Raw genomic sequence first — 14,303 nt, 5'->3', positions numbered from 1 at the left:
GTTACTACGTAAATGAAGCTGAGTGCTCCATAACTACAGTTACTACGTAAATGAAGCTGAGTGCTCCATAACTACAGTTACTACGTAAATGAAGCTGAGTGCTCCATAACTACAGTTACTACGTAAATGAAGCTGAGTGCTCCATAACTACAGTTACTACGTAAATGAAGCTGAGTGCTCCATAACTACAGTTACTACGTAAATGAAGCTGAGTGCTCCATAACTACAGTTACTACGTAAATGAAGCTGAGTGCTCCATAACTACAGTTACTACGTAAATGAAGCTGAGTGCTCCATAACTACAGTTACTACGTAAATGAAGCTGAGTGCTCCATAACTACAGTTACTACGTAAATGAAGCTGAGTGCTCCATAACTACAGTTACTACGTAAATGAAGCTGAGTGCTCCATAACTACAGTTACTACGTAAATGAAGCTGAGTGCTCCATAACTACAGTTACTACGTAAATGAAGCTGAGTGCTCCATAACTACAGTTACTACGTAAATGAAGCTGAGTGCTCCATAACTACAGTTACTACGTAAATGAAGCTGAGTGCTACATAACTACAGTTATTATGTAAATTATAGCTGAGTCATATTCAGACACTATCTATATCTTGGCTGTGGGTGTTGCGTGATGGTGATGACCGCAGTAGTGTGGGTGGGAGTCCCACACAATGGTGTGTGTTTGTCTTACTGGCCAGGGAGAGTCCTGGGTCCTCCTGTCGGAGCCGGTGCAGTTGGGACTGAAGGAAGAGGCGGAGGTTGATGCCGTGGGCATGGGAGGGGAAGTTGATGAAGCGGATAGGTATACGGGCCGTGACCTCAGGCTCATCACAACCAAACCCTAACTGGTACAGAGTCTCCTCTGCATCCTCCGCACACATCTGCAGGGCCTCCGACACACTAGGGTGTGTGTGTGTGTGTAAGTGATGAGTCAGAGAGACAGATAGAAGAGAGAGGGGATGGGGACGGAGATATAGAGGAAGAGAGGAGAGAGAGAGAGAGAGAGTTACTGACTGCACTTCAGTTGAAACATTCTTCAGTGACCGTTGTACTAGATCTGTTAGACTGTGAAACATCAGGTTGAGAGTGGTTGGTCCCAACTCGCCTCGAGGCTTTACTGGTGCTTTTGGAGAGCCCACTGGAGGCCAGACTGTGACCCAGGTGGAGAAGGGACAGAGCCAGCCTCTGGTGGGGAGTACTGCAGATACAGAACAGGAATCAAAGATGACAGGCAGAAATAAACAATGGCCAAAACAAACCAGAAAGATTCTAATAACTTTATAATAGTAGTTGATGCATGCTATTATTTATTATTGTGCCTGTATTAAAACAGAAGTCATATCTTAATGTACCTGTATTTAAAATGTACTAGTAGCTGGGGGGGGGGGGATGTATAAAAAATAAAAAAAACAACTCCAGACTATAAATGTAGCCTGCCGTGTGTAGTACTTTGTAAATTTGACAGATCTACTGTGGGTGGCCAGTGGCCTGGTGGTGACTCCTCTGTGAGGATGTTTGGGTGGCGGAAACAGCAGTGGGCAGCTGCTACACAGGCACCATTTAGCCAGCAGGCACCATTTAGCCAGCAGGCACCATTTAGCCAGCAGGCACCACCATTGGGAGATAAAAGCAGGTCAACTTACATCTCTTCAACCATACTTGACTAAACTAAACCTCCCTCTAAAACAGGAAAGACATTTAAGACAGAATTTATGTAATTAAACCACATATTCCGGTTAAATATGGTCTTACCTCAGTTCTGAGACTCCTTCCTCAACATTTAATACTGTAGCTGTAAAACATTAAAGGAAAGTAACGTTTGAGTGAAAAGAAAACACTGGTGCGTGTGTGTTTTCCCCCAGAAGATTTGGTACATTTCCTCTGTGCCCCTTTGTGTTGTGACTAGACTTCAGTGAGCGATGGCTTGTCTCTTTTCAGACACGCCCTCATCTTTGCTTTATATAAAATCGGGCCAGTCTTAGGGAGAGTCAGTCAGTCAGCAGCTAAATAACATGCACCAGCATGTCAGACACTCAATTAAAAGAGGTGAAGGCTGAAGGTTAGATGCTACAATGAGCCTATTGTTTTGTTTCATTGGAACTACATGTCGTTGATGTACTAGTAGTGGAGAAGCAGTCCTATGCCATGAGAACGGTGTATCTCACTAACATTGCAGACCTGTACCCTGGATTTATTAAATGGCAAAATAATGAAAGCCTTCCACTAGACAAAACAGGTCTAATGGGACTTCACAAGGTAACACACATACACAGACCATCCGTTTCCAAAACATTCATGATGCTCTCCTAATTTTCCTACAAAACTATTTCCTGCTTTGATTATTTCCTATGGTGTGTTTTTATCTCGGTGTGTGTGTGTGTGTCCGTGTGTCTGTGCGCGCCTGCATGTAAATGTGTGCCAACAGGTTTATCTTCTCTTTCATCCTCACCCTCAGCCCCCAGACTCAGGTCATCTTCAAAACTTTTCGATTTCAGCAGAGACTCTGGAAGAAGAGAGGAGACTAAAAATCAGTGTTCTGTTGTGACCAGTAGGATATGACATCATTGCTCCATGCTGACAGTAGATTTCTGTGACGGTGGCTTTGTTGTCAGACTTACCAACAGTCAGATTATGTCTAGAGTTTTCTGAGTCCGTCTCCAGCCTAATGAGAAGACGTAGGTTACATGTTGTTACTAATCATAAAATTTCAATTTAAAATAAAAAAATAAAAGACCTACACACCAAAACAAAAACCTTTATTGTTACATCACAGCCTGGTATGACAACTGCTCGGCATCCACCCGCAAGGCACTACAGAGGGTAGTGTGTACAGCCAAGCTTCCTGCCATCCAGGACCTCTATACCAGGCGGAGTCAGAGGAAGGCCCTAAACAGTTTTCAAAGACTCCAGCCACCCTAGTTATAGGCTGTTCTCTCTTGCTACCGCACGGCAAAGGGGTACCGGAGCACCAAGTCTAGGTCCAAGAGAATCCTAGTTTATACTCCAAAGCCATAAGACTCCTGAACAGCCAATCAAATGGCTACCCAGACTATTTACATTGCCCCCCCCCAGAACGCTGCTGCTACTCTCTGTTATTATCTATGCATAGTCACTTTGATAACTCTACCTACATGTAAATATTACCTCAACACCTCTGCACATTGAAGTACCCCCTGTATAAAGCCTCCACATTGACTCTGTACCGGTACCCCCTGTATATAGCCTCCACATTGACTCTGTACCAGTACCCCCTATATATAGCCTCCACATTGACTCTGTACCAGTACCCCCTGTATATAGCCTCCACATTGACTCTGTACCAGTACCCCCTGTATATAGCCTCCACATTGACTCTGTACCAGTACCCCCTGTATATAGCCTCCACATTGACTCTGTACCAGTACCTCCCTGTATATAGCCTCCACATGGACTCTGTACCGGTACCACCCTGTATATAGCCTCCACATTGACTCTGTACCAGTACCCCTGTATATAGCCTCCACATTGACTCTGTACCAGTACCCCCTGTATATAGCCTCCACATTGACTCTGTACCAGTACCCCCTGTATATAGCCTCCACATTGACTCTGTACCGGTACCCCCTGTATAAAGCCTCCACATTGACTCTGTACCGGTACCCCCTGTATATAGCCTCCACATTGACTCTGTACCAGTACCCCCTATATATAGCCTCCACATTGACTCATTAAGTAAGCATTTCACTGTAAGGTCTATTGTTGGTTAAGGGCTTATATTCAGCATTTCAATGTTGGTCGTATTCCTGTTGTATTCAGCATTTCAATGTTGGTCATATTCCTGTTGTATTCGGTGTATGTGACAAATAAAATAACATTTGATTTGCTTCATTCCATCATTGGTTGGTTGCGGCCCCAGGCCCCATGGGCCGTTTTGTCAGAAACACAATGGCACAGAGGTTTCAAGTTTTTAGGGAGCGTGCAATTGGCAAGCTGACTGCAGGAATGTCCACCAGAGCTGTTGCCAGAGAATTTCCTTTCTCTACCATAAGCCCCCTCCAACATCGTTTTTGAGAATTTGACAGTATGGCCAACCGGCCTCACAACCGCATGTGTAGGCGAGCAGTTTCCTGATGTCAAAGTTGTGGTCCAATACCTGCCCATATCCAGCAACTTCACACAGCCATTGAAAAGATTAGGACAACATTCCACAGGCCACAATAAACAGCCTGATCAACTCTATGCGTAGGAGATGTCACGCTGCATGAGGCAAATGGTGGTCACACCAGATACTGACTGGTTTTCTGTTCCACGCCCCTACCTTTTCTTTAAAGTACATGTGACCAACAGATGCATATCTGTATTCCCAGTCATGTGAAATCCATAGATTAGGGTCAAATTTATTTATTTATTTAAATTGGCTGCTTTCTTTATATGAAGTGAACTCAGTACAATCTTTGAAATTGTTGAATGTTGTGTTTATATTTTTGTTCAGTATATCTTTAAGCCTTTGTCTGGGGAAAAATGTCATCCATAACTGTTATAGGGGTCTACTGTCCTCCCCCGGCTAACCTTTGCGCACTCGATGAGGAAACTAGTAGTTTATTTTTATTTTCCTAAAATCAGAAGTTATTATCCTGGGTGACCTAAATTATGATGTGGGAAATGCAGACAATCTAAACCTAACCCAGATGATGACTAAACCCACACAGCCCAAACCTAAAGATCCTTCAAAATCAACTCTGATTGTTCTTATTTTAACCGATACACCAGATAAATATGTTTCTACTGGTGTCTTCACCCAGGACAGTGACTATTGCCCAGTTTTTGTGGGCTCGCCATGGTGCTTTGTACACATGTATTTTTTTTAGTAAAGTACGTTGATTACTCATATCTGCTGTCCTGCGCCTGACTCTCTACACCAGCTACACACTGGACCATTACATTGGGTCAAGGCCAGGAACAGAAGCCCAGACGGACAAGCTTTTAAGCAACTGAGGTATCATTATGTAAAAACTTTTTTTTATTTTTTTTATCAGAAAAGGCTAAATCTGATTATTATGTAACCACTGTTTCAGATTGTAATGGGAACCCGGCTAAATGTAGACTATTTACAGAAAACCAAGTCCTGGATGCCTTGGTAGCAATAGACAACAACAAATCCACAGGAACCGACCAATTGGATCCCAGTCTGCTTAAAGTGTGCAGCACCCATCATTGTTGGCTCAATAACCCACCATTTTTTCATTTAACATTATTATCAGGAAATATTCAAAAAGTATAGAAATCATCTCTTGTGCTGCCACGCCATAAGCACAGAGATAGTAGAGATCATACTTATCACCCCATTTCAACACTTCCTTGTTTGGCTAAGATTCTAGAATCCTTGGTAAATGCATAACTTTGCACCTTTTTTTAAATTTATCTGAAAAATGTATTTTGAATGTAAACCAATCAGGGTTTAGTCGTGGGCATCCAATCGGGGTTTAGTCCTGGGCAGAGCACTATTACAGCAACCACTTCAGTTGTTAACGATCTTTGTTAATGCTTTAAAACAATGAAATGAAATGTGATGCTTTGTTTTGTGGACCTGTCAAAAGCTTTTGATACTGTTGATCATGCTGTTTTATTGAATAAGTTGTCCTCGATAGGCCTGAGCTCAGACACCTGATTGATGGGGTTAAGTCTGAATAACGATTTAACAGGTGTTCCACAGGGGTCCGTCTTGGGACCTGTTAATTATTCACTATTTATATAAAACACCATTGGTCTATCTATTAAAAATTGTAAGGCGGATATACAGTCCATTGGGAAAGTATTCAGACCCCTTGACTTTTTATACATTTTGTTACGTTACATCCTTGTTCTAAAATGTTTTTTTTTTCCCCCTCGTCCATCTACACACAATACCCCATAAAGTGAAAACAGCATTTTAGAAATTTCAGCAAATGTGTGTGTGTGTGTGTGTGTGTGTGTGTGTGTGTATATATATATATAGTATTTATTTATTTATTGCTTATTTACATGAGTATTCAGACCCTTTGCTATGAGACTTGAAATTGAGCTCAGGTGCATCCTGTTTCTATCCTTGAGATGTTTCTACAACTTGATCGGAGTTCACCAGTGGGAAATTCAATTGACTGGACATGATTTGGAAAGGCACACACCTGTCTATATAAAAGTTTTCCCAGTTGAGAGTACATGTCAGAGCAAAAACCAAGCCATGAGGTCAAAAAATTGTCTGTAGAGCTCCGAGACAGGATTGTATGGAAGTGGTGGCAGCCTCATGCTGTGTGGATATTTTTCCGCAGGAGGGACTGGGAGAATAGTCAGGATCGAGGGAAAGATGGAGAGCAGAGCAGCGAGATCTTTGATGAAAGCCTTCTCCAGAGCGCTCAGGACCTCAGACTGGGGCGAAGGTTCACCTTCCAACAGGACAACGACCATAAGCACACAGCCAAGACAATGCAGGAGTGGCTTCGGGACAAGTCTCTGAATATCCTTGAGTGGCCCAGCCAGAGCCCGGACTTGAACCCGATCGAACATCTCTGGAGAGACCTGAAAATACCTCTGCAGAAATGCTCCCCATCCAACACTGGGACGCCCTGACCTGAGATATCTCTGTTTTCTTTCTATTTTGGTTAGGTCAGGGTGTGACTAGGGTGGGTACGCTAGTTTTAGTATTGTCTTTGGGGTTTTGTATTGTCTAGGGGTTTTGTATTGTCTAGGGGTTTTGTATGTTTATGGTGGCCTGATATGGTTCCCAATCAGAGGCAGCTGTTTATCATTGTCTCTGATTGGGGATCATATTTAGGTAGCCATTTCCCTTTGGTGTTTGTGGGATCTTGTCTATGTGTAGTTGCCTGTCAGCACTCTTTTGTATAGCGTCACGTGTCGTTGTGTTATTTTGATCAGAGTTTATTCTTTAAATAATAAGTATGTACGCATACCACACTGCACCTTGGTCCAATCCTTATCACGAACTTGACAAACACGACAGAGCTTGAGAGGATCTGCAGAGAAGAATGGAACAAACTCCCCAAATACCGGTCAAGCTTGTAGCGTCATACCCAAGAAGACTCGAGGCTGTAATCGCTGTCAAAGGTGCTTCAACAAAATACTGAGTAAAGGGTCTGAATACTTAAGTAAATGTGATATTTCATATATTATTTTTTGTTTTATCCAGTTTTTGCTTTGTCATTATGAGTTGTTGTATGTAGATTGATGAGGGGGAAAAACTATTTATTAAATTTAGTGTAACGGATGTGAAACGGCTAGCTTAGTTAGCGGTGCGCGCTAAATAGCGTTTCAATAGGTTACGTCACTTGCTCTGAGACCTTGAAGTAGTAGTTCCCCTTGCTCTGCAAGGGCCGCAGCTTTTGTGGAGCGATGGGTAACGATGCTTCATGGGTGACTGTTGTTGATGTGTGCAGAGGGTCCCTGGTTCGCGCCCGGGTATGGGCGAGGGGACGGTTTAAAATTATACTGTTACATTGATGCTGTTGACCCGGATTACTGGTTGCTGCGGAAAAAGGAGGAAGGTCAAAAGGGGGGTGAGTGTAACGGATGTGAAACGGCTAGCTTAGTTAGCGGTGTGCGCTAAATAGTGTTTCAATCGTTTACGTCACTTGCTCTGAGAACTTGAAGTAGTAGTTGCCCTTGCTCTGCAAGGGCCGCGGCTTTTGTGGAGTGATGGGTAACGATGCTTCGTGGGTGACTGTTGTTGATGTGTGCAGAAGGTCCCTGGTTCGCGCCCGGGTATGGGCGAGAGGACGGTTTAAAATTATACTGTTACATTAGCATAAGACTGTAACCTAACAAAGTTAGGAAAAAGTCAAGGGGTCTGATTACTTTCCGGAGTTACTATATACAGTACCAGTCAAAAGTTGACACACCTACTCGTTCCAGGGTTATTTTATTTACTACATTGTAGAATAATAGTGAAGACATCAACTATGAAATAACACATATGGAATTATGTGTTGAATCAAAATATATTTTATATTTGAGATTCTTCAAAGTAGCCACCCTTTGCCTTGATGACAGCTTTGCACACTCGTGGCATTCTCTCAACCAGCTTCATGAGGTAGTCACCTGGAATGCATTTCAATTAACAGGTGTGTCATGTTAAAAGTTCATTTGTGGAATTTCTTTCCTTCTTAATGCGTTTGAGCCAATCAGTTGTGTTGTGACAAGGTAGGGGTGGTATACAGAAGACAGCCCAAATAACCAGAGAAATGACAGTCCATCATTACTTTAATAATAATAATAATATAATTACTTTAAGACATGAAGGTCAGTCAATATGGAACATTTCAAGAATTTTGAAAGTTTCTTTAATTGCAGTTGCAAAAACCATCAAGCGCTATGATGAAACTGGCTCTCTATGAAAGGAAGACCCAGAGTTACCTCTGCTGCAGAGGATCAGATTGCAGCCCAAATAAATGCTTCACAGAGTTCAAGTAACAGACTCAACATCAACTGTTAAGAGGAGACTGTGTGAATCACACCTTCATGGTCAAATTGCTGAAGAAAATAAACCACTACTAAAGAGGAGACTTGATGATTGGGCCAAGAAACACGAGCAATGGACATTAGACCGGTGGAAATCTGTCTTTTGGTCGGAGTCCAAATTTGAGATTTTTGGTTCCAACTGCCATGTCTTTGTGAGACACAGGGTAGTTGAACAGATGACCTCCACATGTGTGGTTCCCACCGTGAAGCATGGAGGAGGAGGTGTGGGGGTGCTTTGCTGGTGACAGTCAGTGATTAATTTAGAATTCAAGGCACACTTAACCAGCATGTCTACCACAGCATTCTGCAGCGATACATCATCCCATCTGGTTTGCGCTAGGTGGGAAGATCATTCATTTTTCAACAGGACAATGACCCAAAACATACCTCTAGGCTGTGTAAGGGCTATTTGACCAAGGAGAGCGATGGAGTGCTGCATCAGATGACCTGGCCTCCACAATCACATGTCCGAACTCCTTCAAAACTGTTGGAAAAGCATTCCTCATGAAGCTGGTTGAGAGAATGCCAAGAGTGTACAAAGCTGTCATCAAGGCAGGGTGGCTACTTTGAAGAATATAAAATATATTTGTTTAACACTTTTTGGGGTTACTACATGATTATGTGTTATTTCATAATTCTGATGTCTTCACTATTATTCTACAATGTAGAAAATAGTAAATAATGAAAAACCCTTGAGTTATATATATATCTGGCTATTTAGCCCCAGTGATGAGCTGCAGTCGGAATGATTAAATACTACTGTCTCTTAGATCGATGGTTAATGGTTGTTTAACCTTTGCCTTCTGTGTTAAACACATCCAGGTCGAACCAGACCTACTGGTATCTTTACTATACAGGGTCAGACCTACAGGGATCCTCTCTAGCCAGCTATCCTCTCAGTCTGTCCAGCAGAGCTACAGCTTTTACAAGTTTCTTCACTTCCTACAGAGGAAATGCTCTCAAGCGGATTGTCAGATTGTGAAGTTAACCAGATGCTGTAAGAACACCCCAGCATTTCTTATCTCACTTTATCCGACTGAAAAACCTACAAAATAATAATACAAGTTCGCACGTCCCTTTTAGTCCCATTTTCAGACTACTTGAGCAATTTGACTTGCGTTCATGACATCATGTTGCCAATAGAGACGCGACCAAGTCATCTATGATCATTGGTAATAATACATAAGTAATTACACAATACTTAAGTTTCCATCCAGTTATACAACAATTGCTTGTCTGTGCTAACATGGATGCTATTTTCTGTTAAACGTAACTGGAGGAATCAACAGAACAAACAGTACTATTCTACCAAATATGATGGATACCTGGGACTATAAACACAACACCAAAGAAAGTTTGGAAATAGAATGTCCAACAGTATAAATAGAACACAACTAGTTCTAGAACCAAGGTGTTTCGGGAAATGACTCAAGAATCCCCTTTGGGCCATGCCATTGACCTGTAACCATATCCTAAACAGAAAATATCTATTTTCGAGCACAACTTGATACTGACAATTCACATCTGTTACATTTCCCCACACTGTGGGCGGTTTCCATCAACCTTTAGCTGCCACTGACGCATCATCCTCGCCTATCGAGTTCCTCTCTGAAGTTTTTCATTTCAAAGTCAAACCTTGCACGGCATGCTCACTCACCCACAGCCCAGCAGCCAGCTCTCAATCTTTCCTGCTGAGCATCCTGTGGAAACAGTAGATATAGAACAATCTGGGTGAGCATTCAGCATTAAGACAATTAACACTTCGCACATTTTTTTTTTGCTCTGTTCTGTCGCAAAGCTGTGATGCATCATGCAGAGGCCAGCCGTCCACATTTTGTGACTTGTAAACATACCAGACTAAACAGAGTTGCTGTTAAGGAGTTTTAGCCCCCTGCTTGTTGTTGTTCAATAGATATTATACAGTAATGCATCAATGTCGCAGCGGTCTAAGGCACTGCATCTCAGTGCAAGAGGCATCACTACAGTCCCTGGTTCGAATCCAGGCTGGATTACATCCGACCGTGATTGGGAGTCCCATAGGTCAGCACACAATTGGCACAGCGTCGTCCGGGTTTGGCCGGGGTAGGCCGTCATTGTAAATAACTGACGTGCTTAGTTAAATAAAAGGAACGTTTATTTTTTTAATGTCACTCAAAATGTAAGCTCTTTATCGAACTACCAAAATGAGAACTGACCATCTGAGAAGACATCATCCTCTGATGCAGACTGGTGTGGAACAGACGGGTGGGTGGATGGAGGTCCCTGTGGATCTTGTTCTTTCAGGGTAGGCCACTGGCGACCGGTCTGGAACCAGGCCTGGCGCCTGGTTGTAGAAGACGGCCTCTCCATCAGATGAGGTGGGGGGGGGCTGCATGGGGACAACAAAAAGAGACACTGTTTTACAATATGCGTAACTCACTGTCACGGCTTCCACTGAAGTCGGTCCTTCTCCTTGTTCGGGCGGTGTTTGGCGGTCGACGTCACCGGCCTTCTAGCCATCGCCGATCCACTTTTCATTTTCCATTTGTTTTGTCTTACACACCTGGTTTCTATTCCCCAATTACTTGTTCATTATTTAACCCACTGTTCCCCCATGTTTGTTTGTGAGTAATTGTTTGTATGTAGTACGGTCCGTTTATGTGGGCTCTCTTTTTTGTATATGTTGAGTAAAGTACGTTTATTTACTCATATCTGCTGTCCTGCGCCTGACTCCTCTACTCCATCTACACACAGACCTCATTACACTCACTCAACAGCTCACCAAGTCATTGAATAGCCTACTTAAATAATGATCAACTGGTAGAAGCCAAACAGTATTAGTATTATACAATTTCATCAATAGACTTATTATTGATAATACTACAAATTTCCAAACCATGACCATCTTAATGACATTTTCAGTGAAGCTACTGGTGCCTCTCGGGCATTTCAAGCAGGAACACATATTCACGGATTAATAATCTAGTACTGTTGGTTGGAAGTGATTAGGAATTTATCACATGATTGGAATGAATAGTTGCTATTTCAAAAATAATTGACACCACACACACACACACACACACACACACACACACACACACACACTCACTCAAATCAATCTATAATTAGATAGAGTTTATTAATTTGACCAAAACAAGTACACATAAAACAAGCCATACATACACATTAGTTCAATCATAGAGGAAAACACAATAAAGTGTGGGACTTATTCCATTGTGATTGTCACGTCTACTCCCACTCCGACGCTCGACATCGCCGGTCTACTAACCTCCGGTCCTGGCAACCCATCATCCCATCATGATGCACACCTGGCAACCCATCATGACGCACACCTGGCAACCCATCATGACGCACACCTGGCAACCCATCATGACGCACACCTGGAAACCCATTTTGAGGCACACCTGGAAACCCATTTTGAGGCACACCTGGCAACCCATCATGACGCACACCTGGCAACCCATCATGACGCACACCTGGCAACCCATCATGACGCACACCTGGAAACCCATTTTGAGGCACACCTGGAAACCCATTTTGAGGCACACCTGGACTCCCATCCCTCCCTGATTACTTCCCCTTTATCCAACACTCCGTTGTATCACTTGTTAGGTAGTATTGTTTCCTGTTTTTTCCCATGTTTAGACCCTACATCTGTTTTTGTATTCACACTGATTAAACTCACCGACTGCACCTGCTTCCTGACTCCCTCCGTCTGCGTTACAGTGATCCTCTTCAGACAAGATGGCTAGGCAAGATCCACACGATTGAACACAGTATGGCCGCGTTTTAACACAACGTAAAAAACAAAGAAGAAGAACATCCATCTCATCATTGCAGTTACGTCGTAGGTGACGTTCACATTGGCAAATAAGACAAACATTTTGTTTTACTGTATTTTTTAAAGCTGCCCAGGGAGGACATTGTTTTAATGGTCAGAGGCAACTCATTCCACTCTGAGGCTCCAGTATACAAGACAGTACCTTTCGCAGCATTACTCCTGAACCTGTATAAACACACATTAGCAACACATGTTCTGTTGCTGTGGTTGTGTGCATCCCAAACACAAGGAAAGTAACCAGTTAGATTTTATTTAACATGGGACACCCTAGCCTCAAAAGGCAGCCAGTTGAGATCCTGAAAGCAGCTCCTGCCTATGTGGACTCACCTTCAATAGCCCAGAATAAGAGGATCAGGGTGGTATCTGGAGCTTCCCCTTCATTAGCTAAGATCCCAAACCAGGAAGTACTAGAGTAGTCAAAATGGCATTGAATGAGGGCAGTGGCTAGCACTCTCATGGAGTCCTTATCAAGCAGCTTGGACTTTTTAGCCAAAACTTGGTGCTGGCAGTAACCTTCCCAAGCACTTTAGTTGCCATGCTCACACCCCCAAGCTTCCACCGTGGATGCAGCCAACAGAGGTTTTAGTAGTCAGCACCTCACTCATATATACAGTAAAAACCATAGAGGCCCAGACGCACTCCCCTGCGGAACACCACAACTCATTGGTTTTGCCTGAGACAGTGAACCATTAACCTCTACCACTTGCTCTCGACCTGTCAAGTCGGACTTTACCCAGCCCCAGTGCCTCCTGTTTGGAGATTAGGAGACAGTGGTTAACTGTATCAAAGGCATTCTGTAGGTCCAGCAGTAGCATTCCACACAGATTTCCCTCATCAATCTCTTTCCTGATGAAGTCAATCAACTAAAGTAGACATGAATCAGTAGAGTATGTTTTTCTAAAATGTGTTTGTTGACATATTCATACATTTGCTCATGAACAATTCTCTCTAGGATCATTGATGTTATACTGAGGATAGATACGGTAATTCCCAGGGTCCGATTGTATCCACTTCTTATACAGAGGAAAAGGGGGATATCTAGTCAGTTGTACAACTGAATACATTCAAATTAAATGAAATGTTTCTTCCGCATTTAACCCAAAACCTCTGAATCAGAGAGGTGCGGGTTAACTTTATCTTGCTTCGTGCCCTTAGGAAAGATGCATTGTTCAAGAGAGAGATTAACGATATGCATAATACAAGGAAGAACAAAACATTGATAATCATCGTAATAGTAACAAACTCACAAAATGCTTTCAATTATGTTAATGTTGACCAGAGCTGAAAAATCATAACCTACATGACAATCACAGAAGTTCCCCCTGAGAAAAAAAGTACGTTATTTAATTTCTATAGCCTAACAACTGCCAATATCGGTAGAAATACTTCAGTGCCCATCGTCAGTCTAACGTAAAATGTTATAAAACTTGATTGCACTGCCTATTTGCTCAAGCAAAAAACAAGGACATATTTAGAAAACATGGTTGAAAAACAAACCGCATGCAAATGCTGACACCAAACTACAGTATTTCAAGGACAAATGTTTTTTTTTAAGTGACAAAAAAGGAAAAAAATGTTCTTTCCAAGCCTACCTTCACTGAAGCACCGCAGGTTTCAATTCTGGTTTCTCCCACTGCGCTCACCGGTCTCGAGTTGCATCTTGTTGTCAGCATAGCACTGCGTATTTCATCCAGGTTTTCTTCTGTTTTTCAGATGACAATTTACTGGAACGGTTCATCCTGGATAAATGTTTCAACCTTTATCAACACAACGCCTAGGCTACATGTTCGCGCCTCTCTTTCTCAAACCAATGTGTATAATATATACATCATTGCTGTCAACTCCTCTGACTGTCTCTTGACGCGCAAATTACAATACAAGGAAGGTAGAAAAGGAAGTTCGTGTGGTTTCAATTTAAGAAAAAAAAGAGCGTTTGAAACACTTGTGACATACATCCTCCCTGCG

The 14,303-nt window shown here is 42.6% G+C and overlaps 1 protein-coding gene across 2 annotated transcripts in view; it reads right to left on the bottom strand.

Annotated features, from left to right (window-relative positions):
- tespa1 (thymocyte expressed, positive selection associated 1) overlaps window positions 1–14,303 on the bottom strand; it is a 20,127-nt gene extending 5,824 nt beyond the window's left edge. Inside the window, exons 1-9 of one of the 2 annotated variants that reach the window (XM_035761151.2) lie at window positions 13,931–14,303; window positions 12,183–12,245; window positions 10,693–10,865; window positions 10,155–10,197; window positions 2,626–2,669; window positions 2,457–2,510; window positions 1,760–1,799; window positions 1,113–1,205; window positions 699–907 (exon numbers count right to left, since the gene is read on the bottom strand). In XM_035761151.2, the coding sequence (XP_035617044.1) occupies window positions 699–907; window positions 1,113–1,205; window positions 1,760–1,799; window positions 2,457–2,510; window positions 2,626–2,669; window positions 10,155–10,197; window positions 10,693–10,846 (637 nt within the window). In that variant the 5' untranslated portion in view covers window positions 10,847–10,865; window positions 12,183–12,245; window positions 13,931–14,303. The remainder of the gene's footprint in view (window positions 1–698; window positions 908–1,112; window positions 1,206–1,759; window positions 1,800–2,456; window positions 2,511–2,625; window positions 2,670–10,154; window positions 10,198–10,692; window positions 10,866–12,182; window positions 12,246–13,930) is intronic. The other variant, XM_035761152.2, reaches the window with a different exon arrangement.

The sequence above is a fragment of the Oncorhynchus keta genome, chromosome 10, assembly GCF_023373465.1.
Source record: "Oncorhynchus keta strain PuntledgeMale-10-30-2019 chromosome 10, Oket_V2, whole genome shotgun sequence".
In the NCBI taxonomy this organism is placed as follows: domain Eukaryota; kingdom Metazoa; phylum Chordata; class Actinopteri; order Salmoniformes; family Salmonidae; genus Oncorhynchus; species Oncorhynchus keta.
Note: the sequence above shows the minus strand (reverse complement) of the source record. Positions and strands in the feature narration are given on the sequence as shown.